At 44.5% G+C, this 16,888-nt stretch overlaps 1 protein-coding gene across 2 annotated transcripts in view; it reads left to right on the top strand.

Annotated features, from left to right (window-relative positions):
* ttll7 (tubulin tyrosine ligase-like family, member 7) overlaps positions 1-16,580 on the top strand; it is a 192,638-nt gene extending 176,058 nt beyond the window's left edge. Inside the window, exons 18-19 of one of the 2 annotated variants that reach the window (XM_060830002.1) lie at positions 1,547-1,720; positions 15,832-16,580. In XM_060830002.1, coding sequence (XP_060685985.1) covers positions 1,547-1,720; positions 15,832-15,952 — 295 coding nt within the window. In that variant the 3' untranslated portion in view covers positions 15,953-16,580. The remainder of the gene's footprint in view (positions 1-1,546; positions 1,721-15,831) is intronic. The other variant, XM_060830003.1, reaches the window with a different exon arrangement.
* Positions 16,581-16,888: the final 308 nt, after the last annotated feature.

Genomic DNA, 16,888 nt, shown 5'->3' with positions numbered 1-16,888 from the left:
GACCAGACTGATTCCAGTGATGGCGGTACTGATGTATGAAGACAGACTGCATCTGTTAGAACTATATTCACTTACACAAGAAGGATGTTTCCAATGACTAAGGGGTTCAGAACTAGGGGTCAGAGGCTAAGATCAAGGGGCAGGAAATTCAGGACTGGGATGAGAACATTTTCCACTCTTCAGAGAGTGGGGAGCCTGTGGAATTCTCTGCTGCAGAAAATAGCTGAGAACCAAACATTGAATGTTTTCAAGAAGGAGTTAGATATTGTTCTTAATGCTAAAGGGATCAAAAGGTAAGGGAAGACAGTGGGAATAGGGGACTGAGTTGGATGGTCAGCCATGATCGTATTGAATGGTGGAACAGGGCTGAATGGCCTACTCCTGCTCTTATTTTCTACATTTCTATAAGATGATCAAAGGAAACCACTCAGTCTGCCCAGGAGCCAAACATATTGGCTGGTGTTTGTAATACATTGGCGTACATTGTTCCTAGCACTGCTTCTTGGCATTAAAGAAGTACACCATTACAATCTTCCAGGCAGAACAACGTGCTCATCTCCATGTTGTAAGGTTAGAAACAGAAATTAGGAGCACGAGTAGACCCTTTGGGCCTGTCCCTTACTCAGTATGATCATGGCTGATCATCTAACTCAGTCCCTTATTCCTGATTTCTCTCCATACCCTTTGATCCTTTTCACTCCAACTCCTGGGATTCTGGATTATTACTCCAGTGGCATTACCACGACATCACTGCCTTCCCACCACAGTTACGGGTTCAAGTCTCATCCCAGACATTTCAGAACACTGCCTACACTGAAGGAACTCCCAGCACCAAAGGACGCGGTACAGTTGGAGGCATAATCTTTCTGCCCAGACTTGCCAAAACCTTCCCCTCGGTGGGCATAAAAATACCTCATTCGCTATTTTGAAGAAAAGGAAGGGAGTTATCCCCAGTGTCATGGGCAACATTTACCCTCATCCTTGTGGGGAGATAAGAGGTCTTGTCAGCTGACTGAAGAGCCAATGAAGGACCCTGACTGCCTCTTGTAGAGAAGTCTTGTTAAGCCTAACCCCAATCAGGCATTGACAAGGACACTGAGGGGGCCTTGGCATGGAATTAGGGCCCTGAGAATGGAGGTCAGCAACAGCTGGCAACCAATCAGAGGGATCTCCCCACATCACATGACTGATAAGGAGTCTTTTTAAATTCACTTGTTGGATGTGCACATCACTAGCCAGGCCCAGCATTTATTGCCCGTCCCTAGTTTTCCTTGACAGTCTCGTGGTGAGCTGCCTTCTTGAACCACTGCAACTCATCTGCTCTTAACTGGACCCACAATGCAGTTAGTGAGAGAATTCCAGGGTTTTGACCCGAAACATTAACTCTGATTTCTCTCCACAGATCTTGCCAGACCTGCTGAGCTTTTCCAGCAACTTCTGTGTTTGTTGGTAGCTTTAATCGTTGGGCTCTTTGATGTGGTGCAGGGATGGGATACAGGAATGTTGTAGACAGTGCTGATGATGTTGTCTGTTTCCATGGCAACAGGAATTCCTGGGAAACCATGTTCAACCGAAGTGCAGAGACAGCCACCTCTCAGGAACTGCAGTGCTGTCAGAGGCTGGTGCAGCTCTGCAAGGATTGTTTGCTGGTGGTTTACAGATACACAGCGGATTCCAAGGGCTCCTTATCTGGCTTCAGCCAGGAGTGGGAAGACAACAGGTGAGACAACAACACACTCTTTCTTCCAATGTGTCACACAGAGAGAGAGAGAGAGAGAGACAGAGAAGGAGAGAGGGAGAGACCATGATCAAGATAAGGTATGGTTCGGGTAGACAGGGAGGAACGTTGTCTCTTGATGGAAGCATCAATGACCAGGGAGCATGGATTTAAGGGAAGAGGTAGGATCTTTGAGGGGGAATGTGGGAATCATGGAGTCAGAGAATCATGCAGTACAGAAGAGGCCTTTCACCCTATCAAGTCTCCCAAAAATATATAAGTCGTTCTGCTATAACATGTGTTACCTCCGCGCGCATTCGGTGTAATGTGATTGACGAATTTGGGATGTTTTTCGTAAAGTGCGAACATTTAAAACATGTGTTGGCTGTAATGCGACTACATCGCTGTATCTAAAGTGCGACTTTTCTATAATTCTGGGTTGCACAAGAATGCAAGCATCGCGTTATAGAAGAGCTACCTGTACTACTGCCTGCACTAAGCTTACTTTCCCACACTGGGCCCATAGATTTGGATGTTCTGATAATTCAAGTGCTTATCCATGTACTCGCTGCCTGTAAGAGTGGGAGAGCCAGAAACCCTCAGAACATTGAAGTCGTATTTAGATGTGCACCTTGCAGTGCTGAGGCAAACCAGGTAATAGTGCAGGAAAATGAGGTTAGAATAGTTAGCAGTTGTTATTAACTGACACAGACTTAATGGGCTTTAGGGTCTTTTTCTGTGCTGTCGACCTCAATAACCCATTACACAGGAAAGCAACAAGAGTAAAATGGAAAACAAAGTAAGTCTTTGAGTAGTGTTCGTGTGCTGTCAAGTTTACAATTGGCCTTTGATATTTCATTCAAGATATCACAAACGGGAAATCAAATGGGCTACACAATAGATTAGTCACTGCCCAATAACCTCCAAGGTCTAGAATCAAATATTGCGCAGAGTTAGTGGATGCATGTCTCCTCTGTTGGTTGTCCATTTAAGAAATTGGTGAGGACTAACTCTCTATGTGTGGAAATTGAAATATTATGGACAAGTTTGTATATCACAATTAAATACCCAAGAAAATGGCAGTGGGTGGAAATTGCTCATGAAGCTTTGATTGGGGCAAGTGTAAAAGATCACACATAGAATAAAATTGGAGTTTTGTTATCTAAAGAAAGGAAAACATGTATTTCCGTTGCCTCTCTCATAACCTCAGGATGTATGAAAGAGCTTTGATATGTCCTTTGAATCATAGAGTCAAATTATCATGGAATTAAAGAATCACCCAGTCCAGAAGAGGCCCTTTAATGGCCCTTCAACCCATTATGTCTGTACCTGCACTGGTCCCACTTTCCCACATTAAGCCCACAGCCTTGAATGTTGTGACACATCCAAGTACTTTTTGAATGTTGTGAGGTACCCCCCTAGGGAGTGCTTTCCAGAACGACACCACACTCAAATTCCCTTTAAATCTCCTGCCTTCCACTTTAAAATGATATCCTGTTGTGATTGACCCTTTAGCTAAGGGGACAGCTACATTCTATTCACCTTCTCTGTGCCCCTCAAAATCTATCAGGTCCTCTCTTAACCTTCTCTGTTCCAAAGTATAGGCACTGTTGCATTGAAAATACCCAAGGGATAATTTACAACCACAAGTCCCAATAAGCAGCAATGAGCTAAATGATGACTTCATCCATTGGTCTTGTTGGTTGAGGAATCAGCATTAGCCAGGTCACTGGGAACTGCTCGCATCTGTGAATAAAGACAATATAGTTAAACGTGACATTGAAAGGGATTGAAGTATATTTGGTGCTTTGCTGCTGAATGTATCTAATTATTACAGAGCAGCCATCAACAGTGCAAATAGAATGTTAAATTAACTGATCAAAACAGCAGAGTACAGGTTGAAGGAAGTCATTGTCTAATTGAATGTTAAGATTACACCTTGATTACTGTGGCCAGTTCTGGTTCTTCAGATAGGAGTGGGGCATTTCAGCCATTGTGTTGCGGGCATCATGTGATCTCACCAAACCCTTAAACCAAAGAATTAAGTTGAAAGGAACATGTGGGAGGGCTTGGCCCACTTTGAATGGAAGCAAGTGACAAGGACTGGGAGGATACAAAGCAGCTTGCATTATAAAGCTCCTGTTTGAAACATAATCAAGGAGATGACTGCTGGAGTGTATAGTGCCTGGTTTGTTATTTCAGTATCATATCTTTGTGTCAAATCTACATTATAAGCACTCCCTTGTATTTCCCACAGTGTTGGAGTGGCCTCGTCAGACCAGCCAAGCTGGATACAAATTTATGTATCCATCAGTTTTAATCTCCCTGCCTCCCCCTCACATAGACCAACCTGAGCACACCATTTCTTGGAGATGCATCATCCTTGGAACGACCCATCAATTCCTCTCATTGTTCAGAGCTTGTAATATTTGCTTACATATCACCTTTCTCATTCCCAGGACAGCCCTGAGCACCCTCCCAGTTAACTACTCTTTTTGAAGAGTAGTTACTGTTGTAACATAAATAAATCTGGTCAGCTATTGAGTACGCAGTGAAGTCTCACAAAGAGATTTGAGATGGTGGCCGACTCATCTGGAGATTTTGTGTTTTTTTATTCTTTCATTGGCTATCACTCCTGGGCCAATATTTATTACCTGTCCCTAGTTGCTCCTGAGAAGGTGGTGGTGAGCTGCCTCCTCAAACCATGATTGTCTGCATGCTGTTGGTAGACCCATGATGCCTTTAGGGAGGAATTCCAGGATTTTGATCCAGCTGTACTGAAAGCATAGTGACATCCTTCCAAGTCAGGATGGTGAGTGGCTTTGAGGAAAACTTGCATTGAGTGGTGTTCCCATGTATTTGCTACCCTAGTCCTTTTGAGATGGTAGTGATCGCTGGTTCAGAAGGTGGTGTCTAAGGACCCCGTAGTAAATGGTACACGCTGCTGCTACTGAGTGTCAACGGCAGAGTGTGTGAATGCTGAAGGATTTTTGAATGTTGTTAAGCTGCTTTTGCTTCAGCTATGGTTGAATTTTATATTGTTTTCAAATAATGGCAATAGGATCAATAATAATGTGACTGCTAGTTAAAAGATATTTTATCTTCATCAATTGGGGAAAGTCTATTATTCATATAAGTAGTCATAAAGTCAGAGTTATACAGCATGAGTCCAACTCATCGATGCTGACTAATTTTCCCAAACTAAACTAGTCCCGTTTGCCAGAATTTAGTCCATATCCCTCCAAACGTTTCCTTTTCATGTACCTATCCAAATGTATTTTAAATGTTGTAATTGTTCCTGCAACCACCACTTCATCTGGCAGTTCATTTCACACATGAATATTCCCGATGTTAAAAAAAAGTTGCCCCTCAGGTCCTTTTTAAAACTTTGATTTGATTAGACTAGACTTACAGTGTGGAAACAGGCCCTTCGGCCCAACAAGTCCACACCGACCCGCCGAAGCGCAACCCACCCATACCCCTACATTTACCCCTTACCTAACACTATTCACCTGACCCGCACATCTTTGAAACTGTGGGAGGAAACCGGAGCACCCGGAGGAAACCCACGCAGACACGGGGAGAACGTGCAAACTCCACACAGTCAGTCGCCTGAGTCGGGAATTGAACCCGGGTCTACAGGCGCTGTGAGGCAGCAGTGCTAACCACTGTGCCACCATGCCGCCCACTTTCTCCTCTCACCTTAAACTGTGCCCCCTAGTTTTGAACTCTTCCACCATAGGTTTAAGGTGGGAGGGGAATGACCTAAAAGGAATCTTAGGGGCAACTTTTTCATGTTGAGGGTGGTGTGTGTATGGAATGAGCTGCCAGAGGAAGTGGTGGAGGCTGGTACAATTACAGCATTTAAAAGGCATCTGGATGGGTATATGAATAAGTAGGGTTTAGTGGGATATAGGTCAAGTGCTGGCAAATGGGACTAGGTTAGGTAAAGCTATCTGGTCGGCATGGACAAGTTGGACTGAAGGGTCTGTTTCCATGCTGTACATCTCCATAATTCTAAAGAGATTTATGCATTTCTCTGGTTTCAGCTGTACTTACTGAGTAGATGTTTAACTGAAATGCAGATGTCTCCATAGGCATCCTCCTCCCATCCCATCTTAACTTGCTGACTAGCAGCAGCGTCACTTTTCATTTCTCTTTTCATGTGCCGAACCATTGGATTATCAAATTGTTTCAAATTAATGACAATCCTTTTTATAAACCAGCAGGATCTGCAGTGGGAAGCACTTCTGCCCAGCTAATTCCTAAACGCTCAGCACAAACATAGCTGCAAATTACAAACACGGCAATTATTTATTTCCCTGGTGATTGTCAGGTGAAAAGGCTACACCATTCTTCCCAATTACTGTGTGCTGAAGGAGGACAGCTGAGGAGTGCTGTAGGATTCTTCCTAACCTCAGAGCACATCCCTTGGAAAATGGGAGCCAGGATGTTGATGATTGTAGAGTTATGCTATTCTGCATTTGATGATGTGAGTCTGGTAATGAATCTATGCACAATCTACTGGATTCTTTCAGCCTGGGTGTGGACTGTAAGAAAAGTAAACACAATGGTAGAATTAAAAACAGAAATGACTGGAAAAGTTCAGCAGGTCTGGCAGTATCTGTGGTTTGAAATCAGAGGGTTCTAAGTAAGGGTAACTCGACCCGAAACACTAACTCTGATTTCTCTCCACAATTGCTGCCAATTGCTGAGCTTTTTCAACAATTTCTTTTTTTGTTTCTGATTTACAGCATCCACAATTCTCTCAATTTTCTGTTGTATAAAAGCAGTTATACACAGAAATTAGTGCAATCTCTGCACAGTTCTGCAAAATACTACAAAGATGTGATGATTGTAGTGCCTGTATCAGCTTCAGTGACTCGCATTTCTGTAGAATGTTTTATGACAATAAGATATCCCAAATCATTTTGTAGTGAATAAGTCACTTCTAAAGTTTAGTCACTATGATAAAGTAGGAAACATGTCAACAATATGGCACAGCAAGATCCCATGATCAATTACAGAGGTTTAAGTTGAGGGATAATAATTGGTCAGGTCTTTATTATACTTAGTCATGGATTTTCTATTCACCCGAGATAGCATGTGGAACCTCAGTTCGGTATCACATCTATGACAATATCAAGTCACTCTCTCAGTATCCAGGGCAAAGCCATTCCCTTGAATGACACCCTAGTCCACCACCTTTAAACTTCAGTCCCGTCAGCACTAATGTTCATTGGCAGCAATGAGTACATTTACACACTGAGCTACTGATTCACGAAAGCTACCTAACAGCACCTTCCAAACCTGCCACCTCTCCCCCCTGGAAGGGCAAGGGCTGGAGGTGAAAGGCAATGTTCCATGTGCAAGTTCCTTTTCCCCAAAAATATCGCCGTTCCTTCAGTGTTGCTTGGTCAAAATCCTGGAACTCCCTCCTGAAGGGTATTGTGGGTCTACCTACAGCACATGGACCGCAGTGGCTAGAGAAGGCTCATTTGTTTCTACAGAGCCAGTAGAGATGGTAATAAATATATTTCTAGCCTGAGATGCACATATCCTGTGAATAAATTAAAAAGGAAAGTAGGGATCATCTGCCAAGTGCATTTGTTAAAGGGGCCATTGAAATCATAACCTTCTTACAGAGAAGAAACAGCCCTAAATGGAGCCAAGGCTGGTGGTTACTGAAGCTCATAATTCACTCAGATAGGTAGGGCTCTGAGTCATGCTGTAGAACAGGAAGTTCTAGGGATGCAGGTACATAATTCTTTGAAGTTTGCACCACAGGTAGACAGAGTGGTTAAGAAGGTAAAAACAATGACTGCAGATGCTGGAAACCAGATTCTGGATCAGTGGTGCTGGAAGAGCACAGCAGTTCAAGCAGCATCCGAGGAGCAGTAAAATCCTCATTTCAAAAGCCCTTCATCAGGAATACAGGCAGAGAGCCTGAAAGGTGGAGAGATAAGTGAGAGAGGGTGGGAGTGGGGGTGGGGAGAAAGTAGCATAGAGTACAATAGGTGAGTGGGGGAGGGGATGAAGGTGATAGGTCAGGGAAGGACGGTGGAGTGGATAGGTGGAAAAGAAGATAGGCCAAGTCATGGGGACAGTGCTGAGCTGGAAGTTTGGAACTGGGGTGAGGTATGGGAAGGGGAAATGAGCAAACTGGTGAAGTCCACATTGATGCACTGGGGTTGAAGTGTTCCGAGGCAGAAGATGAGGCGTTCTCCCTCCAGGTGTCTGGTGGTCATGCTGAGCTTCATTGCTTAGACCTTTTTGAGTATAGGAGTTGGGACATCATGTTGAGGTTGTACAGGACACTCGTGAGACATCTTTTGGACTACTGCGCCCAGTTCTGTTCTCCCTGTTACAGGAAGGATATTAATAAACTGGAGAGGGTTCAGAAAAGATTTCCCAGGATGTTGCCGGGAATGGAGGGTTTGAGTTATAAAGAGAGGCTGGATAATCTGGGACTTCGTTCACTGGAGCATAGAAGGTTGAGGGGTGACCTTATGGAGGTTTATAAAATCATGAGGGGTATAGATAAGCCGAATGGCAGGTATCTTTTCCCTGGGATAGGAGATTTTAAGACTAGGGGGATATTTTTAAGGTGAGAGGAGAGAGATTTAAAAAAGACATTGGGACGTTTTTAGACAGAGAGTGGTTCATGTGTGGAATAAACTGCCAGAGGAAGTGGTGGATGTGGGTACAGTTACCGTGTTTAAAAGACATTTTGGATAAGTTCTTGAATAAGAAATGTTTGGAGGGATATGGGCCAAATGAAAGCAGGTAGTATTAGTTTTGTTTGGGATTATGGTCAGCCTGGACTGATTAGACCGAAGGGTCTGTTTCTGTGCTGTTTGACTCTGTGACTATGACTCTGTGACTATGGCATGAGATGCATTCATTGACAGCTGAGGAAATCAAATCCAACTAACATCACTGTCCTATTTGACAGTTCACTGATAGTGTTCCGCGTCATCTCTTTGTCCATATGCAAAACCATGAACAGAGATGTGCTGACGCCTCTGACTAATTTCCTGCATTACCACGCTGAGCTGTCTGGAGGTTATGAAAGGTTCATTGGAGAAAAAGTTCTAGAGAGCAGGGCGTAGGCAAGTTAAAGGCATGGCTGCTTTTGGAGCTGTGCTAAAGGCCAGGATTATGTGAACCAGTGCACGTCTTTATATGCTTTTCCTTTCTGCAGCAACAAAAGCAACAACCAGAACATGTATTTATAAGGCCCTTAACTGTGAAACATCCCACAGGGTTATCAGATATAATTTAACATTCATCCCATCCAGAGAAACATTGGGGCAAATGATCAAAAGGTATGTTTTAAGGCAGGTTCGTAGTGAGGTAAGGGAGGTGTCGAGTCTAGGAGGGGAATTTCAGAGCCTCTGGCCCAGGGAGTTGAAGATACAATGAATAATGATGGTCTGTAGATATTGGGAATTCATCTGAAATTGTTAACCAGTGAAATGCCATAGCTTTGTCCATTTGAATATTGCTGAGAAGAGAAGGATTTTGCCAAAGCTTTAATTTGCCACTCAGAGGGGCAAGCACAAGAACTTGTTGGCCAGTTGGGTGGCACGATGGCTCAGTGGTTAGCACTGCTGCTTCACAGCACCAGGGACTGAGTTCGATTCCAACCTCAGGTGAGTGTATGTGTGGAGTTTGCACATTCTCCCCGTGTCCATTTGGGTTTGCTCTGGTTTCCTCCCACAGTCCAAAAGTGTGCAGGTAAGGGGGGGTTTGGCCATGCTAAATGTTAAATTGCCCATAGTGTCCAGGGATTGTAGATTAGCCAGGAGAAATGCAAGGTTAAAGGGATAGTGTACAGGGGTGAGTCTGCGTGTGATGCTCTTTGGAGAGTCATTGTGAACTTGTTGGGCTGAATGGCCTGTTTTCACACTGCAGGGTTTCTAATCTGGAGTGCACTAATCCAGGCAAACGGGAGTAGATGACTTAGGAAAACTGGACGGCATGGACAGATTGGGTGAAGGGTCTGTTTCCATGCTGTAGTCCTCTACGACTCTATGGGGTGCACCAAAACTCAAATTATGATCATCAATTGGGCTCATACTGTGATTCACTTATGCTCACAAGAAACATCATATATTCGTGCACAGGTAATGGCCTAGTGGTAGAGTAGCTAGATTATTAATTCATAAATTCCACTCATGTTCTGGGGACCTAGATTTGAAATTGAATTCGGTAAAATAAAAATCTGGAATTAAGAGTCTAAATTATGATGTTCTAGGGGCGGCAAGGTAGCTCAGTGGTTAGCACTGCAGCCTCACATCACCAGGGTCCCAGGTTCGATTCCAGCCTCGGGCGACTGTCTGTGTGGAGTTTGCACATTCTCCCTGTGTCTGCGTGGGTTTCCTCTGGGTGCTCCAGTTTCCTCCCACAGTCCAAAGATGTGCAGGTCAGGTGAATTGGCCATGCTAAATTGCCCATAGTGCTCGGTGCATTAGTTAGAGGGAAATGGGTCTGGGTGGGTTACTCTTCGGAGGGTCAGTGTGGACTGGTTGGGCTGAAGCACCTGTTTCCACACTGTAGGGAATCTAATCTAATCTAAATGATGATCATGAATCCATTGTTGGGAAAAACCCATCATGTTCATTAATGTCGGGAAGTCTGCCATCCTCACTGTCTGGCCTATATGTGACTCCAGACCCACAGCAATGTGGTTGATTCTCAGTTGCCCTCTGAAATAGCCTAGAAAGCCATTCAGTTGTACCAATCGTTACAAACTCTCAAAGAAATGAAACCGGATGTATCACCTGGCATTGACCCAGGCATCGAAAAATCCCTAATGACATTATGAGTCTACCCACAGCACATGGACTGCAGCGGTTTAAGAAGTCAGCTCACCACCGCCTTCTCAAGGAGCAACTGGGGGTGGACAGTAAATGTTGGGCCCAGCCAGTGATGCCCACATCCCACAAATGAGTTGAAAAAGAAACACAGATCTGTTCTCTGCAGCAAAAGGAATATATTTCATATAATCAAGACTTGCCCTTTTTCTGAATTACTCAGAAGCTTAGGGAAACTGTGGTCTCCTCTTGCCTCTTCCATGGCAGCACCTCAACCAATCAGAGTTGATTGGCATCCTTTTCTCATGTTGTATAAATTGTTGTGGTCATTTGAATAATGGCATTCTTGTATCTATCCTGATGAATACAAGACAAAATGCTTTTGACAACATTACTCTCGTATCAGCCAGAATCCCTGTTTTATCAATGCAATTTTGACTCTTTTAACCTTTCCACCAGTTTTTAATAGCACTGTGTATAGTCCATATAATATCTATGAATACTAAAGCACAAATTCTCATATAAAGGAAACATGTTTAGACATGGCTGTTATGATGTGAACTGGATTATCTTAAGTAGCTGTTAAAGCCAAGACAGCATTTAAGAGGGAATTTGATAACCACTTGAAAAGAAAAAAAAATGTTAAACAGCCAGTAAATGGGATTAGAGTAGACCAGTACCATGAGGAATGAGTTCTGGGAAAGGCATACAATGGTTTGCATGTTCCCCAAATACACTGAATTTTCTAATACTGAATAGTCTTGTCAAATATTCATGACACATTCAGTCCAATTTCACTTGTGATTCATGCCAACAAAAAAAATGGTGTAAATGATTGGGAATTGTGATAACAAATTGCAGCATAATTTACACCAGAGATTTGCAGCTCATCATTTAATAATTGGCTGGACGCATAGGCTTCATTGGCGAAATACATCGTCAAGAATGTCACATTTGTCTGCAGTTTTAGAGAGTAGCAGATGCTGTTTAATTCATAAAATCAGACAATCCTTGCATACAGACAACACGGGAAACGGCTTGGCACTGAGCTTAAATTTGGAATGTGTCGCTGGAGCAAGACTTTGTCCCCTCAGGGCTATCCTCTCAATTCATATGAAATAGCAGCAAAGGTAAATCATTTGGTCCTTGAAGTCTGTTTTGTAAGATTGTAGCTGATCTGTTTGTATTTTATGTGTTCCTGTTAGCTCTTGGTTCTTCTCCCTGACAAGAATCTATCTACCTTGATCTTAAAAAATATTCAACGGTCTCACCTCCACCACATTCTGAGGCAGAGGTCTCACATTGCACAGCCTATTCAGAGAGAATAAAAATCCCCTTCATGCTGTCTTAAAGCATTGACTCTTAGTTTTAAAACCGTCTCCCTTAGTTGTGGCCTCGTACCAAGTTGACAGTGACAACCAGTTAGGAGTCCTGAAGAAGGGCTTATGCCCGAAACGTCGATTCTCCTGCTCCTTTGATGGTGCCTGACCTGCTGCGCTTTTCCAACAACACACTTTTCAGCGAGTGACAACCAGTTACCTGACGAATGGGCAGCGCTCCAAAAGCTTGTACTTCCACATAAGCTTGTTAGACTATAGCCTGGCGTATGATTTTAAGCTTTGTCCACCCCAGTCCAACACCACCACCTCCATATCACAGGAGAAGTAGGCCATTCAACCCATCAAGTCTGCTCCGCCATTATTGGAGCTGATAATCCTCAACTCCACTTTCCTGCTTTTTCCCAGTAACCCTTGGTTCCACTACTGATGTAAAGAAAAATTATTCACGGGATGTGGGCATCGCAGGCTACGGTCAGCATTTATTTCCTGGGAGGGGTGGTTGTGTTAGGAGTCAACCACATTGCTGTGGGTCTGGAGTCACATGGCAGCCAGACCAGGTAAAGATGGCAAGTTCCTTCCCTAAGTTGGGTTTTTCCAACAATGGATTCATGATCATCGTTAGACTCTTAATTCCAGATTTTTATCCATCTGCTATGGCAGGATTTGAACCCAGGTCTCTAGAACATTACCTGGGTCTCTGGATTAACAGTCTAGTGATAATATCACTAGACCATCACCTCAGCCTCTCTCTCAGCCTTGACTGTGTTAAACAACTCAACCTTAACAGCACTCTATGCTTAAGAATTCCAAAGATTGACTACCCTCAGAGAAAGCAGTCTTCCTCACCTCTGTTTGAAATGAGTAATCCCTCATTCTGAGATCATGCCCTCTAGTACAGGAGTCTCTCAGAAAAAGGAACAATCCTTCTGCATCTACCCTGTCAAGTTCCTTAAGATTAATATACATTTCAATAATGTTGCCTCTCATTTTTCTAAATTCCAATAAATGCATGCCCTACTCACCCTCTCCTCATAAGTGGATCCTCCATACCTGGTATGAATGGATCAGGGTGAACCTTTTCTTGCCTGTCTCCAATGCCAAAGTATCTTTCCTTAGATAATTGAGATGTGGAGATGCCGTTGATGGGACTGGGGTTGACAAACTCCGAAGTCACGTGACACGAGGTGATGAAGGGCTTCACTAATGAAGGAGCAGTGCTCCGAAAGCTTGTGATTTCAAATAAACCTGGTGTCATGTGATTTATGACTACTAACTGGACAAAAAATTGTTCTTGGTAGATCTGGATCCAGCCTACCTTCTACATGTTAAAACGGCAGTGTTAGTGTGGAGCAAGTTGGCTTCCCTTTGACAATGCAATTCTAGTGTGGCCACATCCTTAGCTGGTCATCATAGAACTTAGAACCTCTTAGACACGGCACTGATACACCAGCAGAAACAGACATTGCTGCAAAAACTCAGCAAGTCTGGCAGCACCTTGGGAGACAAAGCAGAGTTAACATTTCGGGTCCAGTGACTCTTCCTGAGAACTGAGAGATGTCATTCAGTCTATCGGCCTGTGCTGGCTGAATGTCATCTGAAGTTGCTAACAGCAAGTTCTGTCAGAGCAGAGACCATGGAGGGAAGTCTATGAGGAAGGGGAGCATGAGGGCACAGATAGACTTTTACTCATTGTGTTTCCCTCTTATATTTACCTCAATATAAGTCATATTGAATCTCCTTTCCTTGAGAATATGATGTTGCTGTCAGATTTATAGATTTCAGGTGTTTCAACAACAACTTGATGTATTTTTACAACACCTCAAACTTAGTCAAATCATAGCAAAATGTCTCAAGGTCACAGAATTGTTACAGCACAGAAGGAGGCCATTCTGCCCATCATGCATGCAACGATTCTATTACCTAGTGCCAATCTCCTGCCTTTTCCCAATATCTCTGCTCACCATTTCTACCCAAAAGAACCATCCAATGCTCCTCTTGAATGCCTCGATTGAACCTGCACCACATTTTCACACAATGCATTCTAATCTCATAGCCGCCCGCTGAGTGAAAAGGCTATTTTTTCTCATATCAGCCGTGCATTTTTTTGTAGCACATCATGTCTGCTTCTACATTCTAAGATTTGGGATGTGACCCACCCCTCCTGATCTTTGACTGACCTTGACCTGGACTAAGAGAGTCCTGGCTGACAGCTGTAAACAGGCTTTTCAGGGGTTGTGTTCATTCTGAGAGCTGCCTCTGAGGGAGGTAGATCAATGTCAAGGACTCTCCATGTGTCAATGAAGAGTGACTTGGTGACGGGATACTGGCCTCTGTGGAGTTATTTCAGATTGTCCCTTCACTCTGAGGCTTTGAGGCAGTTCTCAATGCAAAGAAAGTTCAATGTGCACCAAAGTGTGCCATAATCATATTGGCAGTGCACAGTACACACTCACTTTTGTCTCTTGAGAACAAGCTAGTCTCTGAGTTACGAAGTTGTAGATTTTGGGCAGAGCCAAGGATTTACTGCAAAATCCAAATGGATGCTTCTCATCAAAATCCTCCCGAGAGTGGTGAATTTTTCAGAATCTGGCCTCCCTGAACTTACAGGCTGTGCCACTGGCGTCTGCACATCGCAAATTCAGTAAAGGTCCAGGAGCAGCAAGGGAAGAAATCGCAGGTGATTCAAGATGGAATGGGTGACCTGCAGAGTGGGGAGGGAAGAGGAGGTGGTCCATGGCTGAGATGGGGGTTAGGGTATTGGGAGAAAGGGAAGTTTGTACCTCTTAGTGGTTGAATTCATGTTGGTTCCATGGGTCAGAACCACTGGCCATACCCTCCCACCCCACCCCACCCTACAAACCAAGAGTTCCACAACCCAACTCAATGGCTTTTGTTTCTCAAGGGGCAATATGTGTGGTAATTTTTTCATGCTCTGCTGATTGAATACCAGTGACAGTAGAATGTTCTCAGTTATAGTCTGAGCAGGATGGCTTCCCATGCTACACAGAGTCAGCCAAAGGTGGCAATGTGGTGGGCATCTTACTCACCTGATTAATTCATGTCCCTCTGGCCCCACCTGATTAAATACTCATCCTTTCTACACCTAGCTCCACCAACATGTCTTGGCGAAGTACAAGGACTATCATACAAAGGGTGGTACAGCTGTTTGGAACTCCTCCAATATAAACCATGGCAGACTTCATTCATCATTGCTATACCTGAGGGTGATGGATCTTTGCAGTGTCATAGGTTTGACATATGAGAAACTTTGAGGACGGTACTCGATGGAGTTTAGAAAGATGAGGGGGGATCTAATTGAAACATACAGACTACTGAATGGCCTGTACAGAGTGGGCGTTGGGAAGATGTTTCTATTGATAGGAGAGACTAGGACCCGAGGACGCAGACTTAGAGTAAAAGGAAGACCTTTTGGAATGGAGAGAAGGAGAAACGTCTTCAGCCAGAGAGTGGGGAATCGATGGAATTTGCTGCCACCGAAGGCTGTGGGGGCCAGGTGTTTGAGTATATTTAAGACAGAGATAGACTGAGATAATTGTCAAGGAGATCAAGGGTTGTGGGGAGAAGACGGGAGAATGGGGTTGAGAAACTTATCAGCCATGATTGAATGGCAGAGCAGACTCGCTGGGCTGAATGGCCTGACTTCTGCTCCTCTGCCTTATGGTCTTGTTTGGAGCCCAGTTGTATGGATGTAATTTGGATACAGTTCAGCCATGATCTCACTGGAAGTTTGAGGAGATACAAATGAGTTCAGATGAACAAGTGTAGCATTGCTCACCCCTCCTCCTGGGTGAGGTTAATTTTAAGTTTCACATGAATGAGAAAGAGGGTAATTGGGGGGATGGGTGCCATCACTAATGGGATGGAGGGTGTGAGAGGATATCAGACTCGCGGTATTATCTCCAATGAACTGACTCTCTCCTTGGTCTCTTCCCAGGTGCCTGCACCCTCCAGGATACCGGTTGAACATGAAGACCCTCCCGGCCGGTTTCAGCCGCAGTCCCAGAGGAATGCCCCGCTCACGGAGCATGTACACCAACCGGTTCAAGCAGTGCTGAGCGCTGCTTCCTTCACCTCCCATTGTCAGAGCCACCATCACAAGCAAGCATCTCAACCGTCCTCTGACTGACAACAGGAACGTGCCCTCCGATCCACATCGAGTGAGGCTGGGCTGGATCTTACGGTTCTCAGGATGTGGGAGGGTTGGGGAACCAGAGAGAGAAGAGGGAGATTCTGAGATAGAAACAGGAAGTGCTGAAGGTCTGGCAGCATCTGTAGAGAGAGAGAGAAAAACAGAATTTACATCTTGAGCCCAATATGATTCTTTGGTGTATGTTCAATCATCCCACAAGCCAGCCCACATGACTGGAGTGTCAGACAGTCCCAGTACTAAAGGACAGATAAGGAAGGAGGTTGGGGGTAGATGATGGCCCAGCGGTATTATCGCTGGACCTGTTGATCTGAAAACCCAGGTAATGATCTGGGGACCTGGGTTTGAATCCTGCCATGGCAGGTGGTGGGCTTGAATCCAATAAAAGTCTGGAATTAATGGTCTAATGATGTCCATGAGTCCATTGTCAATTGTTAGAAAAGGCCCTGAAGGAGGGTTATACCCGAAACATCGCCTTCTCCACCTCCTGATGCTGCCTGGCTTGCTGTGTTCCTCCAGCCTCCTGCCTGTCCCTCCTGATGCTGCCTGGCTTGCTGTGTTCCTCCAGCCTCCTGCCTGTCCCTCCTGATGCTGCCTGGCTTGCTGTGTTCCTCCAGCCTCCTGCCTGTCCCTCCTGATGCTGCCTGGCTTGCTGTGTTCTCCCAGCCTCCTGCCTGTCCCTCCTGATGCTGCCTGGCTTGCTGTGTTCCTCCAGCCTCCTGCCTGTCTACCTTGGATTCCAGCGTCTGCAGTTTTGTTGTCTCTAATTATCAGGAAAAGCCGATCTGGTTGTCTAATATTCTTTAGCAATGTCCTCATCCTGTGAATGAATGAAAAGAAGTGA

This window comes from Hemiscyllium ocellatum, chromosome 9 (genome assembly GCF_020745735.1).
Source record: "Hemiscyllium ocellatum isolate sHemOce1 chromosome 9, sHemOce1.pat.X.cur, whole genome shotgun sequence".
Lineage (NCBI taxonomy): Eukaryota > Metazoa > Chordata > Chondrichthyes > Orectolobiformes > Hemiscylliidae > Hemiscyllium > Hemiscyllium ocellatum.
Note: the sequence above shows the minus strand (reverse complement) of the source record. Positions and strands in the feature narration are given on the sequence as shown.